At 25.1% G+C, this 22,922-nt stretch overlaps 1 protein-coding gene across 1 annotated transcript in view; it reads left to right on the top strand.

Moving 5' to 3' along the window:
- The window catches only part of SRAE_1000166600 (Matrilin-2), a gene marked incomplete at both ends in the record, with an annotated part of 36,599 nt that overhangs the window by 749 nt on the left and 12,928 nt on the right, over positions 1-22,922 (top strand). The window contains 2 exons of the mRNA XM_024648649.1: positions 29-13,963; positions 14,045-22,891. Of these exons, the coding sequence (XP_024502606.1) occupies positions 29-13,963; positions 14,045-22,891 (22,782 nt within the window). The remainder of the gene's footprint in view (positions 1-28; positions 13,964-14,044; positions 22,892-22,922) is intronic.

Below are 22,922 nucleotides of genomic sequence, written 5' to 3'. Positions count from 1 at the left end.
CCTTCTATAATATTATATGCCATTTTAGATATAAATGAATGTAATGAAAATGTTTGTGATACTAATAATGAATATTGTAAAAATTTAAACGGAGGATATTTATGTTGTGGTAATAATCAAATAAACAAAAGATGTCGTTTTATTTATGGTGAGGTTTACTATGAAAATAACATTCATATAGACCAATCAGAAAATATTCAAAACAGCAAGAAATCAGAAATTAACAAGGATAATGGTTTTTCCAATATTGAAACTGACAAATATAAGTCAAAAGATGAATACAAACCACTATCAGGCTCAAATTATAATAGCAAAAATGGAGGAGCAGTTATTATTGGAAAAGGAAAAATTGAAGAGGATATATTTGAAGTCGAGACAGATTCGGAGAACTCAAATCATTTAAAAAATAAACTTCCATGTAATTGTTCCAAAGTGACAGAAAAAGAAAATCCTAAAATTATTTTAAAATCAAAATTCTTTGATATACTTAATTCAAATTTGAATAAAACACAGCTATTAAATAAATTTGAATATGAAGAAATCAATAAAAACAAAACTAATTTGGAAACAAATCACAACACAACGAATGGGTCACTCCACCAAGAACTAGGTGAACGTTTTGAATCCAAAATTATCCATAATATTGTTATTTTAAATGGCTTACTACCTGAGTTAGAAGATAAGGCTAACTTTAAAAGCGGCACTCATGGTTTAGATATATCTTTAAGAAACTCTAGTTTTATAAATAAAAATGATAAAAAAGTTGAAGAAAAGGAAAGTAAAACAAATGAAGAAAACAATAAAAAACTAACAGAGAATCTTAACTCATCTACCATATTTGGAGGTGAAGAAAGAAAAACAAAAAGACCAAAACAGATAGCCAACGCTCCACCAGAAACACAACTTATCATAACATCAAAAAGAAAATTTGAAAAACATTACAAGTCAAAGCATCCTGAAGAAACAGATAAAGTACTAAAAGAAAATGTAAAGTTAAATGAAACTTTGAAAGAACATAAAAAAGTTATTTTTGAAAGTATTACATCTAAAACTAAAAACATTGAAATTTCGACTTCTTTGCCAACGTTAAACATTTTTACGTCAACAAAGACTTTTCCAGTGACATATTTAACAAAAGCAATTACCTATCCAGATAACAATATGAATAAATCAAAAAGTAAAACTGACATCGGAAGTGAAATGGTATTTACAACCAAATATAATGAGAATAAAAAAGAAGGTCAAATCAATTTTTTGAATTTTGACACAACAACAGTTCATTCTAAAAATGAAATAATTAGTAAGGAAAAAATTGAACCAATTACACAAATTAATAAAGTAATTATTGATGAAGATGATGGTACATTAACTGATAGTTATGAAAAAATGATAAATTATCCTACAACAAAAAGTACGAATAACCTATTACCTAAAAATAAACAAGAATTTAAAGAAAACATTACAACAACTTATGATTTAAATGAAAAAGAAGTTAGTAAAACAACTATTGTTTATAATACAGAAAGTATAATTCAAAATAACAATAAAAGTAATAATAATATATTTGATAAGTCAACCAAAAATTCAGAATTAGTGGAATCATCTCATGAACCACATAACACTTTATCAACTAAAAATACTGATATTTCTAGTAATAGTTATTACACTCATTTGACAACAAAAAATGAAATCGACACCACATATAATGGCAACACAAATAATAATCTTGAAATTAAAACAACTATAATAAGTAATGAAACGCCAAGCACAATATTGCCAACAGATGAATCAAGATTTTCGAATTCAGATAAGCAACAACATTCTACAAATTCGCCATTGCAATCTACTATTACAACCAATGGTGAAACAAGAATTGAAACTTCAAGTTCATCTAAAACTGAAATTCAAAATTTTTCAACAAATAAACCAAATATCTCGACAATAAAAAATGATTCACAAAAACAAACAACAAAAATGTCTTCAAATAATTCAAAAAAAGTTGTTAATGAGTCACATTCGACTTTAACTACACTTGAGATGGATACACATTTAACTGAAAAATACGAAACCTCGCAAATATCTCAAGATACAACACAAAATAATCCTTCTGATACAACTCGAAAAATCATAGAGACAAAAACTTCCACATCTTCACAAAAAATATATGACGTCACAACACAAAAAGAAGATGATTATGTATCAGAAGACGGTTTAAAAAATAATTCACATAACTATCACAAAGGAACATCAGATGTAAATGAAAATGAGCGAACCACACCACAAAAAGAAGAAATTGGCAAAATGACTACAAATAATATAAACCACAGTAATATGATTAGCAAAAAAGATCAATCAACTACTAGTAGTGATGCTCAAAAAACAAGTACAGAAGGAAGATATAATTCAAATGAATACCAACTGAATGAAACGACAACAAAAACTTTTGAAGAAAATAGTCAAACAACAACTATTAAAAATATCTTAAAATTAGAAAATGCTTCAATAACATATTCAACAAAAAATGATGGTAAAACAGTTTCAAACAATATTAATCCAACAACAATAACTAATGTTGACGAAACGACAGAACTAAAATCAACAAAGCAAGAATTGATTACCAATGAGAATAATGGTAAAAGTACTCCTTCATACTCATCATCATCTAGTAATAATTCAGCTTCAAAACATATTACACAAACAAATAAACAAACTACAATGTCGGAAGATAAAAAATTGTATGATAAAAATTTATCTACCACAACATCATCACCATCATTCACAACAATAACAATAGGAACTAATTTTAAAATCACATCAAGTAAATCTTTTTCTGTTAATGAAATATTTACAGAAAATACAAAAATTGTTAGCAATGTAAATATTCAAGATATTGAAAACCATGATTTAACCAAATTAGTAAAAAATAATATAACACAGACAAGCCAAATTTCATCAACTATTATACCAAATAATAATGAGCAGTTCATAGAAAAAAATAATACAAACACAGGAATAACAGGTAAAGAAACAACATTAGAATCAGGAAAATATAAATATTCAACTAAACCAATTAACGTTTTTGGTAATTTTAGTACACCAAAGATTAATAGTTTAAATTTGACCTTAGTTAGTCAAAATTTTAATAAAACAAATAAAATGATAGATATTTATGGAGATGATTCTATAATATCCACCAAATCTTACAATAATATTAATGAAAAAACTTTAGAAGTAGAAGAAAAGTTAAATACAACGGTAAATTTATCACATAGTACAAAAAGTTTAGTTGATAAAACATCAAAAATTAAACAGTCACCTAAAATTGATATAACAACTATAAGTAGTATACTAAAACATGATCAAAATCAAACTGATAATGTAACCAAGAATATTTTATTACAACAGACAACTACTGGCATGCAAAATCAACAAACAGTTAGTAGTGATAAATTTACACTACCAATGTCAGATATTACTAAACAAAATGGTATACAAAAAACGAGTAAAGTATTTGATAAATTAGCAACATCTAATTTAGAAATTACAACAACTCCAACAAGTACCTCTGTAACAATAAATAATATAAAAGAAAAAGAAATAACAAAATCACAAAAAGAAGATAACACTTTAATTACAAATGTACCAATATATAGCAGTTCTATTTCAAATGTAAAAATAAAAGACATAAGTATTGAAAATAAAAAAGTGAATGAAATTGAATATAGTTCTTCACAAAGTCCAGAAGGATTTTCTAAAATTAACAAAGAAATAACTTATCCAATTTTTGAATCAACAACACTTTATTCTAATGCTGATAACAAGCATATAAATAAAGAAAGTGTAGGAAAAACTTTTACTGAAGTTAATCAATTAACTACAAATAAAGATTTAGAAATATTTTCAGAAAAAAATAGCGCAGATAATTATAAAACTAGTGGCATTACGGAAAATGATATGTTGAAAACAACATCATTCATTGAAAATTATACAAATAAAATAAATAGTAATACAGATAAAGATGCCACATTAAAAAATAATCTGAAACATACCACAATAATTATACCAGAAATTACAGAAAACCAAAATACTAAAGGAACACAAAATAGCAATTTACAAAAATTAAAAAATACAACGATTCCAACATATTTAAATGAATCTGGAAAAAGTAAAACAACAGTATCTATAAACGACAAAACGTCATCATCACAAATGTCAACAAAAATATCAACAAATTTAGAGCAAATCACTGAAAAAGACAACACATTTTTAACAACGTTAGGAACACCAAAATCTGAAGAAACATTACCCACCAACAATTTAGCAAATAAAATAGAAACAAAAACAAAAAATAACGATACAGAAGGTGACCAACTTACCACTAAACAGTATTTAAATAAATTAAAAAATGAATCAACAATAATAACACATGATTTTGAAACAACAACTTGGTTTGATGAAAACAGAAATGAAAATATTTCAAAAAATAGTAAGATAGAAGCTTCAACAAAAGATTATAAAGAAGGAAATTTAAATACAAAGCCATATGTTGAAAACAAGACAAAAATGTTCTCAGCAGAAAAAAATGACATTTCAATAGAATCTACAACAACAATTCCAAATGTTATAAATCAAAAAAACCAGCAAATATCAGAAAATATGAAAACCAAAACAACGAATTCTGATGGAATATATACTAGTGAAAATATTACCTACAATGAAACTACTAAAAAATTTGAAAATAATGGAAATATTATTAATAATCCAAAAGGAGTATCTAAACAAATTGAAAATAATGAAAAATTAACTACAATATCAGGATACAAAGGAACATCTACTCTAACAGATGAATCTTTGAAATTATCCTCAGACAAGTATAATACAATCAAAAATATTGATACAACAACATTTGCATCTAATGATAACACCAAGTACGTAGATGTTGACAAGACAACTACAAACAAAATTCAGGAAAGTTCAAAAAGTAGTAACAATTTTGATACTACAACAAAAAATTCTTTTGAAACTAAGAATCCATTAAATGAAAATAATAAAATATCAACAAGTAGTAGTACAAAAAATGGAGAGTTAGAAAATACTACAATAAAATCAATTTCTGATAGTACTTCATCAATTGAAAATAATTCTGATTTAAATAAAACTTTACCATCAACAAAATCAACAAATAATATTATTATTGATGATGGTGATGAAAATACTTCTGTAAATAAAGAAGAAACAATTTACATCAATAATAATATTCCAACAAAATCTTCTACTGTTGTTGATACCAGTAAACAGGTGACGCTAGAAAATTATAAAAATAAAAACTTAACACAAAATGAAAATTTAAATATAACAACAGTTGAAAATACAAATTCTGAAAAAAATTTAGATATATTAACATCAACTGCATCAACTAAATTGCATAATTTAAATCCATCAGAATTGTCTACAGACAAAGAATCATCAAATCAAAGTTCTCCAACAACAACACAAGCAGGATTGATAGATCTAAAAACAACATCAAGCATATCTAAATCTACAAATGTTTTGAAGAATAATACTACTGAAAATAATGGTTCCACACAATCAGAAATAACCATGTCGACAAAAGTGGAGTCTTCTACAAGTATTGAAAATACTTATATTTCTGATAAAAATAAAGAAGATTATTCAACAACAAATACACTCACAACACTTGGCAGTGATACGCCATTAAAATTATTAACAAGTACTTTTGTTTCTAAAGGAAATAATGATAAATCATTGAAAAATAATGAGTCATTTGTAACACATCCAAGTACAAAAAAAACAGAAGATATAAATACCAATTTACCAGATATTTATGATAATAAAAACTTTACTTCAAAATATTTGAATCCTGAGTCAGAAAAAATTGACCATACTAACAATGTTAATGGTACAATAAGAAAAGAACTTGAAACTTCTTCTAAACCACAAAATTTAAATAATATTTCTAGCACAAAACACGTTCAAGAAACCAAACAAAATGTATCAGTTACATCAGAAATTCAGCTTACTGAAGCAACTTTGTCTTTTCCAACAGATTCAACAAAAGGATTTAACATCAACAGCAATTATACAAAAAATTCAGATGAAACAGAGATATCTTCAATGTCCACAACATCATTTGTTACTAAAAATAATAAAGAAATTGGAACAAATGATTATAAAATTAATGAAGACCATACAACACCTAAAAATAAAAATGATATTAATAAAAATAAGGAATCATCTGTTGATGTAAATAAATATACAAGTTACAAAACGACAAATACATATGAAAATAATATTTCTAATACTACCAAAATTAGTAGCAAACAAAGCACATCAAAAGAAATTAATAATCAAATAACTGAAAATTATGTAAATTCAGAAGTTACTAAACAACCAAATGAATATAAAACAATAATCCCAATAACGGATAGTCAAACAAATTCACAGTCAACTAAATTAGGAGTTTTAAATAAAGAAGCTAATAATAATACTACAAACAAAAATTTCCAAAATAAAGAAACACCTTATTATACATCAACTGAAACTATTCCAGATGGTTCAACAAAAAAAACAGTCAATGACAATAAATATTCAACAAAAAAATCTGATGAAATCATAAATTCTAGCTTTGAATCAACAACAACAAAAAAATTGACAAAGCAAAACACATTTGAAGGAATAGATAAAACTTCAACTACTGTTAAAGAATTCGGCATAGAAGACAACAAATCAGAAAGTAAATTAACAACAACAAAGAAAAATAATGAAAATGATTCAACATCTGAATCACCATATAAATCATCTAATGAAAATACTTCAAATCAAAATAAAACGAATTCTCTTGGAAGTAAAGAAATGAATCCTGATGAAACGACCAAAACAATTACTACAACAAATACTCAAGTTTATTCTAAAGGAAATTCAGGAAAAAATAATATATCTGTTACAAATATGAGTAAAGAAACAACAAAAGTCGACAATAATTCAGAGATAATTGATTACAAAACAACAGAATCCTCTCCAACAACAAATGATGACATAAAATATTTTACAGAAGATATAAATGAAAATGTTAAGACAGAAGTAGAATCAACAACAAGTACAATGACAAGAAAAAATGACAACAATAACAAACCTATAGATTCTACAACTATTGGAAAAATTAATTTAGAAGAAAAGACAACAAGAATAGATAATAATTTTGAAGAAACACCATCGCCTGGATCATCCAAAAGTTCTATTGACAAAGGAACCACAAATAACTTTGGCACTGATTCTCCAAATAAAAAATATCAAAGTAGTAATGAAATCACCGAGCAAATCACAAGCACAAATTCTCAGTTTGTTACAAAAAAAAATCAAGAAGAAAATAGTTCAAATACTGTTAACACTAAAAATCAAAAAACTGATTCTTATAAAAACTCAGAAGTAACAGGACAACCAAATGAAAAAGAAACAAAGAATTTAAATAAGGATAATCAAATTAATCTTCAATCAACAACAACTTTAGATTTAAATAAAAACTTAGAGAATAGTACTACCATTGAGAATAACCAAAATACAAAAACCACATATTATACATCAACAGAAATCACTCCAATAATTACAAGTAAAACTATACTTAAAAATGAAAAAGATTTTACAAGTAAAACTGAAGAAAATACAATATCTGAAAAAATATTAACAACAATGAATACATTAGAAGAAATAAAAACTAAAGAAAGTACAAATCCTAAAAAAATGTTAACAACAAAGAATGTATTAGAAGGAAAAAAAGCTGAAGAAAATACAATATCCAAAAAAATGTTAACAACAGTGAATGTATTAGAAGAAAAAAATTCTAAAGAAAATACAATATCTGAAAAAATGTTAACAACAATGAATACATTAGAAGGAATAAAAACTCAAGAAAATACAATATCTGAAAATATGTTAACAACAAAGAATGTATTAGAAGGAAAAAAAACTGAAGAAAGTATAAAATCTGAAAAAATGTTAACAACAGTGAATACATTAGAAGGAACAAAGAGTGATGAAAGTAAAAATAAAACTTTAACCACAACTGAAAATAATATTTTGATAAATAATAAATCAACTGGTCAATATACTTCAAATGATGGCAAGACCACTTCACCAGAAAGACATGATGTAAATTATCATGGAAGTACAAAATCAATAAGTGAGATGAATTCTCAAAATACTGTTGAAAATGATAAAAAAATTACTGACAGTTATGGAAAAACAGAAGTTACAAAATCACAAGATAAAAATGGAATAAAAGATTTAGTCACAGAAGATCTGATTAATATTAAATCAACAAAATCTTCTAGTGATTTAAATAAGGAACCAATAAATAATTACGCAACTAAAAATTTCAAAAATACAGAAACAACTTATGATAAAAAAAATGAATCGCCCACAATGATTACAACGAAAAATGAAAATGAAAAATATTCTACAGAAGGTACAAAAGATAACACAAATTTAAATATAGAATCAACAACAATAAACATAAAGAAAGAAAAAATTGATGAAGAAGATAAAATTAATACTTCAACAACAAGTGAAAATACTAATCTTAAATTAAATTCCTCATCAATTATGCCAACAATAACTACTACGAAAAATGTTAAAATAAATTCATCATCTGAATTACCTAATCATTTAACTGGAAAAGATATTTCAAGTAATGGTAAAACAAATTCTTTTTCAACAGAAGATTTGGAAACTACTATAACAACAATATCAATAAATGATAATACAAAAAAAATCATTTCGCCTGGTAGCAAAACAGAAGATTCAACCAAAAACTATAAAGAAGAAAATTTAAAATCAAAACCTTCTACTGATATTAATACAAAAACAGAAGTAACCAAAAATAGTGAATCACTAAATCCACAAACATTTTCATTAGATACAACAACAAAAATATTTAATGAAAATGATAGACAAACACTAGAAAATATAAAAAATAAAGTAACAGATTCTGATGGAATATATACTAGTGAAAATATTACCTACAATGAGATTACCAAAAAATTTAAAAACAATGGAAGTAATATTAGTAATCCAATGGGAATATCTAAACAAAATGAAAATAATGAAAAATCGACTACATTATCAGGGTACAAAGGAACATCTACTCCAACAGATGAATCTTTGAAATTATCCTCAGACAAGTATAATACAATCAAAAATATTGATACAACAACATTTTCATCTAACGATAACACCAAATACGTAGATGTTGACAAGACAACTACAAATAAAATTCAGGAAAGTTCAAAAAATAGTAACAATTTTGTTACTACAACAAAAAATTCTCTTGAAACTAAGAATCCATTAGATGAAAATAATAAAATATCAACAAGCAGTAGTAAAAAAAATGGAGAGTTAGACAATACTACAATAAAATTAATTTCTGATAGTACTTCATCAATTGAAAATAATTCTGATTTAAATAAAACTTTACCATCAACAAAATCAACAAATAATATTATTATTGATGATGGTGATGAAAATACTTCTGTCAATAAAGAAGAAACAGTTTACATAAATAATAATATTCCAACAAAATCTTCTACTGTTGTTGATACCGGTAAACAGGTGACTCTAGAAAATTCTAAAAATAAAAACTTAACACAAAATGAAAATTTAAATATAACAACAGTTGAAAATACAAATTCTGAAAAAAATTTAGATATATTAACATCAACTGCATCAACTAAATTGCATAATTCAAATCCATCAGAATTATCTACAGAGAAATCATTTTCTAGTAAAAATTATAATATAGTTTCACTTAGTATTAATCAAAACATTAATCAACCAGTAACTGAATCATCTACTATTTTTGACAATGAAAATATTAAATCAGTAACAAGTATTGACAAGTTATATTCAAAAAATATTTTATCTTCTACATATAATGAGAAAAACTATGTTACAGATAAAACTACCACTTCTGTCACAGATGTCGATTCATCAAATATTCCAATAATTTCAACCAAAAAACCGTTTAGTAATTCTGAAATTAATAATACTTTAGAAAATACTAAAGATATCAATCATAAATTTTCAACTTTATCTTCCAGAACAGAAATGATAATTGATAAAAATGATAAAAATACTTATACTACTAGTATTATATCTAATTTTACAAGAATCACTGATGTTCCCGATGATTTAACAAGTATGAATAATTTAAAGACTAACGAAAAAGAAAATTACAATAATTTAAAAGATGGAATTTCTACCACAAAATCAACTAATCCACTTGAAAATGATAATGGTGAGAAAGATGTATTAAATACAAAAAAAGAAGTTAACTACATAGTTACTGAATCACCAACTAATTTGATTAATTCCAATTTTACTTCAAGTACGGAAAAATCAAATGAAACAGGAAGTGGTCATCAAACCGCAACAAATACTCCAGAAATAAAATCAGATATGTATTTGACATCTTCTTCAACTATTGCTAATAAAGAAGAAAATACAAATAATCAAATTTATAATAAAACAGAAATTACAAAAAGTCAAGAATCATCTAACAAACAGACAACTTCTTTTTCTAATGTTTCTGAGAATGGTTCAACCAAAAACATACCAAATGTAGAATCAAAAACAAATTTGTCAAAAGAAAGTACTCCAGTATTTGAAAATCTCTCAACACATACTACTCAATCACACATAGATGATAATAAAACAAAAAACATTAAAACAACAAGTATGACAAAAGTTTCAAATGATATTTCTTCAACACCTTCTAATCTTCAAAATGTTAATAAAGTTTCAAGACCATCAAATGTAGATGAACATAATAACAATAAAGAAGAAATAGACAAAAATAAAACATTAGATGATCTTTTCAATTATTTAACAACATCTAAATTTGAAAAAACTTCTATTAATCCAACATCAACTGATGTTGAAACTAATTTTTCTACGACTTTGTCAAATAACGAAAATGTTTATGTAACAACTTCCGATGGTTTACACCAAGTTGAAACTCATCATACTACAGAAAAATTAAATAACTCTAGATCAAGCCATATAACAACAGAGAATTTTAAAGATACAAATATAGTAACAACGCGAAGCATTCCTCAATTATTGTTAAATGGTACAGTTACCACAAGTAAACAAAAATTTTCTGAAACATTAAATAATACAAAAATTGTAAACGATTTACATTACAAGACTATTACTCAAAATCCATTAAATGTGACGGCTTTTACAAATTCTGGAAAATACATTGATAATACATTAGACAATACGCTAATAACTTCTACAATTAAACAACTTTCTAGTAATGAATTATTAAAAGAGGGAAACAAGTATTCATCTAAACAACCAACAACTTCTTTAACATCAATAAATATTTTTGAAAATAAAAATATTAATAAATTAACAAAATTTGCATCATTGTCAACTTCACCATACATCAACAATCCAACAACAAAAAGTACCAACTTGAAAGTTTTGGAAACAACCATTAACGAACAAAAAAAAGAATATGAAAATAATAAAGAAGGTGATACATTTTCAACAAAGACAATAGATCAACACGAATCAACTACTTTGCTTTTTGGTAGTTCTTCAAAATCTTTGCCACATTTACAAAATGGAATAAAAGATTTAAAAAGTTTAGAAGGAAAAAGCACTTTAATTCATCAAACAATAACTACTGGTAAAAGTAAAAATAATTCTGTCAACACTTTGAGCTCATTAAATTTAAATTCAAAACAAACGACACACTTATTACCAACGCATATATTTGAGACGGTTACCATTGGATCTGAAACACAAACTTCAAATGACCATAGTAATGGATTCTTTAAAACAACAAATGCGTCAACAACACATCACATTTATGACACTAATAAATCACCTGGTATTGAAAAAGAAGCATTGTATAAATCAGAAACAACCATATCTAGAAATTCTAAAGAAATAAATGAAATTACAACTGCACAAACAAACGGAGATTCAGATAATTATAGTAAAATTACAGAATATCCTACATGGTCTGACAATAAATTAACTCATTCATCAAAAGTTGATCAAATAAACAACAACAATGAAATAAAAACAACTGAAGAATTTTATACAAAATCAACAAAAAAAAATATTCCTGAAAACTTAACAACTAATATGATCACTAATACTGTAGAATCAAGTTCTCAATTAAATCATAATTACAATGGAATAAATTTTACATCAAAAATAACAGAAAATACACAGCAACCAAATAGTGAAATTTCAACAATATCAAACTCAAAAACAAACATAAATGAATTTAAATCTACTACTACGAATGTTTATAAAAGTAGTGAAGAACATAAAAAAATATCAACTTTTGGTATAGAAACAACACCAAGTATTAGATATACACAAGTATCAAATAATGTTACACTTGAAAACAACAGTGAAAATAAAATATCAACAACGAAATTGCCTTTAATTACAGACCAAACGATAAAAGAAGAATCAGATAAAAATATAACGTTAAATTCAAGTAGAAATATTTATCCTTCTACTTTAATTCCTAGTAATTTGAATACAATAGAATTGCCGTCGGTGAATAAAAATTTAAATTTGACTAACAAAGAAAATACTACTTCAACAGAAAAATTAGTTTCAACAACTAAAAAAGATATCACAAATACAGTTTCGACAAATAAAATTAATGTTAATACAGTAAAAAATACAATTCAGACCAAGAATGAAAGTACTGATATCAATGATAAAATAACATTTACTACAGAAATCAATGTGACACCTAATTCAAACATCCCTGAAAATAAAAATAATGACAAGAACTATTTTAACTCATCAACAACTGATTCAAGTGTAAAAATAACTACAAAAATGGAAAACATTTTAACAAGTACAGTTATTGATGAAAATTACACAGTTAATGGTTTAACAACAGAAAGTAATAAAACAGATTCAAGTAATTATGCAAATTTTACAAAAAATATAGTTGATAAAAAATACAACTTTACAACCGATAAAAGTAATCCAGCAACAAAAAATATTCCTGATAATTTTGCTAACAATATAAAAAATAATACAATAACATCAACCACAAATTTGACGACAATAAAAAATGAAGAAGATACATTGACAACAAAAACAGTAAATACAAATAATTTGTTAAGTGAAAAAAATTTACCAAATTTGAATACAAATCCACCAAATTTAAATGAAAAATTACTAAATTATACAGTGCATATAAAGGATGAAAATAACAATAAATCATTAGTTATTGAAAAAATTCCAAATGTTGGATTTAATCAAAGTTCAATTACATCTAATTTCAAGTTCACAAGAGCACCAGTAGAAAGTACTGAAGAAAATTTTTCTACAAATGGAAACGAAAAAACAGGTAAAAATTTTAATATTAATTTGACCTCTACAGAACCTTCAAATTATTACAAAGTAACAGACAACAATTATTCAAAAATTGATAATTACAATACAATTAGACCAATAAAATACCAAGATAACAGTAGTTTAGAAACACCAATACAAAACACTACTGATATATTACAGATGACAACAACTAATTTCAAAACAACTGATATTAAATTAGAAAACTTTTCAAATAAAGGAGATGAATCCCTATCAAGGAGCACACAAAAAAATAATGTAACGAATGATAAGATAACTCAATCAACTGATTTACCAAATAATAATATTAGCGGTCGTACAAAAGAGGATAACATCAAAAATCAAAATCTCGGTACAGCAACACACTTTACAAAAGAATATACTACAACAACTTCAAAAGATACTATATCAAGAAACACAATCAGAGAAAGTACACTTGATGAAAAATCAACTAAAAAAGATGATAATTTAGAAAAAAATACTCAACAGACAACACTATTTCCTAATAAAGATGATGAAAAACAATTGAAAGTAGGTTTCGAAAAAGGTAAGACCACAAAAAACAAAACCATAGATGAAACAAATACAGTAAAATATGATACAAAACAAACACCATCAATTTATGTAGAAACAAAACATACAATAAAATCAGAGGAATATGGAAATAAAAATTCAGAAACAAGTATTCAAACAAATTTACAATCTACGAAATCAACATACTTTTCAGAAGAAAAAATAAACAATGTAGCAACCAACGATCCGAAAAATATAGAACAAACTGAACATAAATCAACAGAAACAATTCCTTTTGCTACAACAAATATACCAGAGACAAGTGAAAAGTATAGAACAACAAAAAGAAGAGAAAAAATATATTCTGAAATAGGATTAACAACAACAAAAAAATTAACAGAGCAAAACACATTTGAAGGAATAGATAAAACTTCAACTACTGTTAAAGAATTCAGCATAGAAGACAACAAATCAGAAAGTAAATTAACAACAACAAAGAAAAATAATGAAAATGATTCAACATCTGAATCACCATATAAATCATCTAATGAAAATACTTCAAATCAAAATAAAACGAATTCTCTTGGAAGTAAAGAAATGAATCCTGATGAAACGACCAAAACAATTACCACAACAAATACTCAAGTTTATTCTAAAGGATATTCAGAAAAAGATAATATATCTGTTACAAATATGAGTAAAGAAACAACTAAAGTCGACAATAATTCAGAGGTGACTTATTATAAAACAACAGAATCCTCTCCAACAACAAGTGATAGTACAAATTATTTCACAGGAGATAAAAATGAAAATGTTAAAACTGAAGTAGAATCAACAACAAGTACCATGACAAGAAAAAATGACAACAATAACAAACCTATAAATTCTACAACTATTGGAAAAATTAATTTGGAAGAAAAATCAACAAGAATAGATAATAATTTTGAAGAAACACCATCTCCTGGATCATCCAAAAGTTCTATTGACAAAGGAACCACAAATAAATTTGGCACTGATTCTCCAGATGAAAAATACCAAAGTAGTAATGGAATTACCGAACAAATTTCAAGCACAAATTCTCAGTTTATTACTAAAGAAAAAAATTCAAATACTGTTAACACTCAAAATCAAAAAACTGATTCTTATGGAAAGTCAGAAGTAACAGGACAACCAAATAAAAAAGAAACAAAGAATTTAAATAAGGATAATCAAATTAATCTTCAATCAACAACAACTTTAGATTTAAATAAAAACTTGGAGAATAGCACTACTATTGAGAATAACCAAAATACAAAAACTACATATTATACATCAACAGAAATCACTCCAATAATTACAAGTAAAACTATACTTAAAAATGAAATAAATTTTACAAGTAAAACTGAAGAAAGTACAAATTCTGAAAAAATGTTAACAACAGTTAATACATTAGAAGGAATAAAAACTGAAGAAAGTAAAAACTCTGAGAAGATGTTAACAACAATGAATATATCAGAAGGAAAAAAAACTGAAAAAAATACAAACTCTGAAAAAATGTTAACAACAGTAAATGTATTCGAAGGAACAAAAACTGAAGAAAGTATAAAATCTGAAAAAATGTTAACAACAGTGAATACATTAGAAGGAACAAAGAATGATGAAAGTAAGAATAAAACTTTAACCACAACTGAAAATAATATTTTGATAAATAATATTTCAACAGGTCAATATACTTCAAATGATGGCAAGACCACTTCACCAGAAAGACAAGATGTAAATTATCATGGAAGTACAAAATCAATAAGTGAGATGAATTCTCAAAATACTGTTGAAAATGATAAAAAAATTACTGACAGTTATGGAAAAACAGAAGTTACAAATTCACAAGATAAAAATGGAATAAAAGATTTAGTCACAGAAGATCTGATTTATATTAAATCAACAAAATCTTCTAGTGATTTAAATAAGGAACTAATAAATAATTACGCGACTACAAATTTCAAAAATAGAGAAACAACTTATGATAAAAAAAATGAATCGCACACAATAATTACAACGAAAAATGAAAACGTGATATATTCTACAGAAGGTACAAAAGATAACACAAATTTAAAAATAGAATCAACAACAATAAACATAAAGAAAGAAAAAATAGATAAAGAAAATATGGTTAATGTTCCAACAACGATTGGAAATTCTAATTTGAATCTAAATATCTCATCAATTATGCCAACAATAACTACTACGAAAAATGTTTTAATAAATTCATCATCTGAATTACCTAATCATTTAACTGGGAAAGATATTTCAAGTAATGGTAAAACAAATTCTATTTTAACGGAAGATTTAGAAACTACTATAACAACAATATCAATAAATAATAATACAAAAAAAATCATTTCGCCTGGTAGCAAAACAGTAGATTCAACTAAAAATTATAAAGAAGAAAATTTAAAATCAAAACCTTCTGCTGATATTAATATAAAAACAGAAGTAACCAAAAATAGTGAATCACTAAATCCACAAACACTTTCATTAGATACAACAACAAAAATATTTAATGAAAATTATAGACAAACACTAGGAAATATAAAAAATAAAGTAACAGATTCTAATGGAATATATACTAGTGAAAATATTACCTACAATGAAACTACTAAAAAATTTGAAAACAATGGAAGTAATATTAGTAATCCAATAGGAGTATCTGAACAAATTGAAAATAATGAAAAATCAACTACAATATCAGGATACAAAGAAGCATCCACATCAACAGATGGATCTTTGAAATTATCTTCAGAAAAGTATAATACAATCAAAAATATTGATGCAACAACATTTACATCTAATAATAACATCAAGTACGTAGATGTTGACAAGACAACTACAAATAAAATTCAGGAAAGTTCAAAAAATAGTAACAATTTTGTTACTACAACAAAATATTCTTTTGAATCTAAGAATCCATTAGATGAAAATAATAAAATGTCAACAAGCAGTAGTAAAAAAAATGGAGAGTTAGACAATACTACAATAAAATCAATTTCTGATAGTACTTCATCAATTGAAAATAATTCTGATTTAAATAAAACTTTACCATCAACAAAATCAACAAATAATATTATTATTGATGATGGTGATGAAAATACTTCTGTAAATAAAGAAGAAACAATTTACATCAATAATAATATTCCAACAAAATCTTCTACTGTTGTTGATACCGGTAAACAGGTGACGCTAGAAAATTATAAAAATAAAAACTTAACACAAAATGAAAATTTAAATATAACAACAGTTGAAAATACAAATTCTGAAAAAAATTTAGATATATTAACATCAACTGCATCAACTAAATTGAATAATTCAAATCCATCAGAATTGTCTACAGACAAAGAATCATCAAATCAAAGTTCTCCAACAACAACACAAGCAGGATTGATAGATCTAAAAACAACATCAAGCATATCCAAATCTACAAATGTTTTGAAGAATAATACTACTGAAAATAATGGTTCCACACAATCAGAAATAACCATGTCGACAAAAGTGGAGTCTTCTACAAGTATTGAAAATACTTATATTTCTGATAAAAATAGAGAAGATTATTTAACAACAAATACACTCACAACACTTGACAGTGACACGTCATTAAAATTATCAACAAGTACTTTTGTTTCTAAAGGAAGTAATGATAAATCATTAAAAAATAATGAATCATTTGTTACACATCCAAGTACAAAAAAAACAGAAGAGATAAATACCAATTTACCAGATAATTATGATAATAAAAACTTTACTTCAAAATATTTGAATCCTGAGTCAGAAAAAATTGACCAAACTAACAACATTAATGGTACAAATATAAAAGAATTTGAAACTTCTTCTAAACCACAAAATTTAAATAATATTTCTAGTACAAAACACGTTCAAGAAACCAAACAAAATGTATTTGATACAACAGAAATTCAGCTTACTGAAGCAACTTTGTCTTTTCCAACAGATTCAACAAAAGGATTTAACATAAACACCAATTATACAAAAAATTCAGATGAAACAGAGATATCTTCAATGTCCACAACATCATTTATTACTAAAAGTAATAAAGAAATTGGAACAAATGATTATAAAATTAATGAAGACCATACAACATCTAAAAATAAAAATGATATTAATAAAAATAAGGAATCATCTGTTGATGGAAATAAATACACAAGTTACAAAACGACAAATACATATGAAAATAATATTTCTAATACTAACAAGATTGGTAGCAAACTAAGCACATCAAAAGAAATTAATAATCAAATAACTGAAAATTATGTAAATTCAGAAGTTACTAAACAACCAAATGGATATAAAACAATAATCCCAATAACGGATAGTCAAACAAATTCACAGTCAACTAAATTAGGAGTTTTAAATAAAGAAACTAATAATAATACTACAAACAAAAATTACCAAATTAAAGAAACATCTTATTATATATCAACTGAAACTATTCCAGATGGTTCAACAAAAATATCAATCAATGATAATAAATATTCAACAAAAAAAACTGATGGAAACATAAATTCTAGCTTAGGATCAACAACAACAGAAAAATTAACAGAGCAAAACACATTTGAAGGAATAGATAAAACTTCAATTACTGTTAAAGGATTTGGCATAGAAGACAACAAATCAGAAAGTAAATTCACAACAACAAGAAAAAATAATGAAATATATTTAATATCTGAATTACCATACAAATCATCTAATGAAAATACTTCAAATCAAAATAAAACGAATTCTCTTGGAAGTAAAGAAATGAATCCTGATGAAACGATCAGAACAATTACTACAACAATTACTCAAGTTTATTCTAAAGGATATTCAAAAAAAGATAATATATCTGTTACAAATATGAGTAAAGAAACAACAAAAGTCGACAAAAATTCAGAGATAATTGATTACAAAACAACAGAATCCTCTCCAACAACAAATGATGACATAAAGTATTTCACAGGAGATAAAAATGAAAATGTTAAGACTGAAGTAGAATCAACAACAAGTACCATGACAAGAAAAAATGACAACAACAACAAACCTATAGATTCTACCACTATTGGAAAAATTAATTTGGAAGAAGAAACAACAACAAAAATAAATAATAATTCTAAAGAAACACTATCTACTGGATCATCTAAAAATTCTATTGACAAAGGAACCACAAATAACTTTGGCACTGATTCTCCAAATGAAAAATATCAAAGTAGTAATGGAATTACCGAAAAAATTTCAAGCACAAATTCTCCGTTTATTACTAAGGAAAATAAAGAAGAAAATAATGAAAATACTGTTAACACTAAAAATCAAAAAACTGATTCTTATGAAAAGTCAGAAGTAACAGGACAACCAAATAAAAAAGAAACAAAGAATTTAACCAAGGATAATCAAACTAATCTTCAATCAACAACAACTTTAGATTTAAAAAAAAACTTAGAGAATAGCACTACTATTGAGAATAACCAAAATACAAGAACCACATATACATCAACAGAAATCACTCCAATAATTACAAGTAAAACTATACTTAAAAATGAAATAAATTTTACAAGTAAAACTGAAGAAAGTACAAATTCTGAAAAAATGTTAACAACAGTGAATGCATTAGAAGGAATAAAAACTGAAGAAAGTAAAAACTCTGAAAAGATGTTAACAACAATGAATACATCAGAAGGAATAAAAACTGAAGAAAATACAATATCTGAAAAAATGTTAACAACAAAGAATGTATTAGAAGGAAAAAAAACTGAAGAAAGTACAAATTCTGAAAAAATGTTAACAACAGTGAATTTATTAGAAGGAATAAAAACTGAAAAAAATACAATATCTGAAAAAATGTTAACAACAATGAATGTATTAGAAGGAACAAAAACTAAAGAAAATATAAAATCTGAAAAAATGTTAACAACAGTAAATACATTAGAAAGAACAAGGAGTGATGAAAGTAAAAATAAAACTTTAACCACAACTGAAAATAATATTTTGATAAATAATATTTCAACAGGTCAATATACTTCAAATGATGGCAAGACCACTTCACCAGAAAGACAAGATGTAAATTATTATGGAAGTACAAAATTAATAAGTGAAATAAATTCTCAAAATACTGTTGAAAATGATAAAAAAATTACTGACAGTTATGGAAAAACAGAAGTTACAAATTCACAAGATAAAAATGGAATAAAAGATTTAATCACAGAAGATCTGATTAATATTAAATCAACAAAATCTTCTAGTGATTTAAATAAGGAACTAATAAATAATTACGCGACTACAAATTTCAAAAATAGAGAAACAACTTATGATAAAAAAAATGAATCGCCCACAATGATTACAACGAAAAATGAAAATGAAAAATATTCTACAGAAGGTACAAAAGATAACACAAATTTAAAAATAGAATCAACAACAATAAACATAAAGAAAGAAAAAAAAGATAAAGAAAATATGGTTAATGTTCCAACAACGATTGGAAATTCTAATTTGAATCTAAATATCTCATCAATTATGCCAACAATAACTACTACGAAAAATGTTAAAATAAATTCATCATCTGAATTACCTAATCATTTAACTGGAAAAGATATTTCAAGTAATGGTAAAACAAATTCTATTTCAACAGAAGATTTAGAAACTACTATAACAACAATATCAATAAATGATAATACAAAAAAAATCATTTCGCCTGGTAGCAAAACAGAAGATTCAACCAAAAACTATAAAGAAGAAGATTTAAAATCAAAACCTTTTACTGATATTAATACAAAAACAGAAGTAACCAAAAATAGTGAATCACTAAATCCACAAACATTTTCATTAGATACAACAACAAAAATATTTAATGAAAATTATAGACAAACACTAGGAAATATAAAAAATAAAGTAACAGATTCTAATGGAATATATACTAGTGAAAATATTACTTACAATGAAACTACTAAAAAATTTGAAAACAATGGAAGTAATATTAGTAATCTAATAGGAGTATCTAAACAAAATGAAAATAATGAAATATCGACAACATTATCAGGGTACAAAGGAACATCTACTCCAACAGATGAATCTTTGAAATTATCCTCAGACAAGTATAATACAATCAAAAATATGGATACAACAACATTTGCATCTAATGATAACACCAAGTACGTAGATGTTGACAAGACAACTACAAATAAAATTCAGAAAAGTTCAAAAAATAGTAACAATTTTGTTACTACAACAAAAAATTCTCTTGAAACTAAGAATCCATTAGATGAAAATAATAAAATATCAACAAGCAGTAGTAAAAAAAATGGAGAGTTAGACAATACTACAATAAAATTAATTTCTGATAGTACTTCATCAATTGAAAATAATTCTGATTTAAATAAAACTTTACCATCAACAAAATCAACAAATAATATTATTATTGATGATGGTGATGAAAATACTTCTGTCAATAAAGAAGAAACAGTTTACATAAATAATAATATTCCAACAAAATCTTCTACTGTTGTTGATACCGGTAAACAGGTGACTCTAAAAAATTCTAAAAATAAAAACTTAACACAAAATGAAAATTTAAATATAACAACAGTTGAAAATACAAATTCTGAAAAAAATTTAGATATATTAACATCAACTGCATCAACTAAATTGCATAATTCAAATCCATCAGAATTATCTACAGAGAAATCATTTTCTAGTAAAAATTATAATACAGTTTCACTTAGTATTAATCAAAACATTAATCAACCAGTAACTGAATCATCTACTATTTTTGACAATGAAAATATTAAATCAGTAACAAGTATTGACAAGTTATATTCAAAAAATATTTTATCTTCTACATATAATGAGAAAAACTATGTTACAGATAAAACTACCACTTCTGTCACAGATGTCGATTCATCAAATATTCCAATAATTTCAACCAAAAAACCGTTTAGTAATTCTGAAATTAATAATACTTTAGAAAATACTAAAGATATCAATCATAAATTTTCAACTTTATCTTCCAGAACAGAAATGATAATTGATAAAAATGATAAAAATACTTATACTACTAGTATTATATCTAATTTTACAAGAATCACTGATGTTCCCGATGATTTAACAAGTATGAATAATTTAAAGACTAACGAAAAAGAAAATTACAATAATTTAAAAGATGGAATTTCTACCACAAAATCAACTAATCCACTTGAAAATGATAATAGTGAGAAAGATGTATTAAATACAAAAAAAGAAGTTAACTACATAGTTACTGAATCACCAACTAATTTGATAATTTCCAATTTTACTTCAAGTACGGGAAAATCAAATGAAACAGGAAGTGGTCATCAAACCGCAACAAATACTCCAGAAATAAAATCAGATATGTATTTGACATCTTCTTCAACTATTGCTAATAAAGAAGAAAATACAAATAATCAAATTTATAATAAAACAGAAATTACAAAAAGTCAAGAATCATCTAACAAACAGACAACTTCTTTTTCTAATGTTTCTGAGAATGGTTCAACCAAAAACATACCAAATGTAGAATCAAAAACAAATTTGTCAAAAGAAAGTACTCCAGTATTTGAAAATCTCTCAACACATACTACTCAATCACACATAGATGATAATAAAACAAAAAACTTTAAAACAACAAGTACGACAAAAGTTTCAAATGATATTTCTTCAACACCTTCTAATCTTCAAAATGTTAATAAAGTTTCAAGACCATCAAATGTAGATGAACATAATAACAATAAAGAAGAAATGGACAAAAATAATACATCAGATGATCTTTTCAATTATTTAACAACATCTAAATTTGAAAAAACTTCTATTAATCCAACATCAACTGATGCTAAAACAAGTCAATCTTTAATCTCAAATACAAATGATGTAGAAAAGACAATAAAAACAAATGTTACTGATATGATTAACTTAACTGTAGCAAATACGGAAAGTATGAAAACAACCGGAAGTACCTCTAATAC

This window comes from Strongyloides ratti (genome assembly GCF_001040885.1).
Source record: "Strongyloides ratti genome assembly S_ratti_ED321, chromosome : 1".
NCBI lineage: Eukaryota > Metazoa > Nematoda > Chromadorea > Rhabditida > Strongyloididae > Strongyloides > Strongyloides ratti.
The sequence above is the reverse complement of the archived record's forward strand: the minus strand, read 5'-3'. Positions and strand labels throughout refer to the sequence as shown.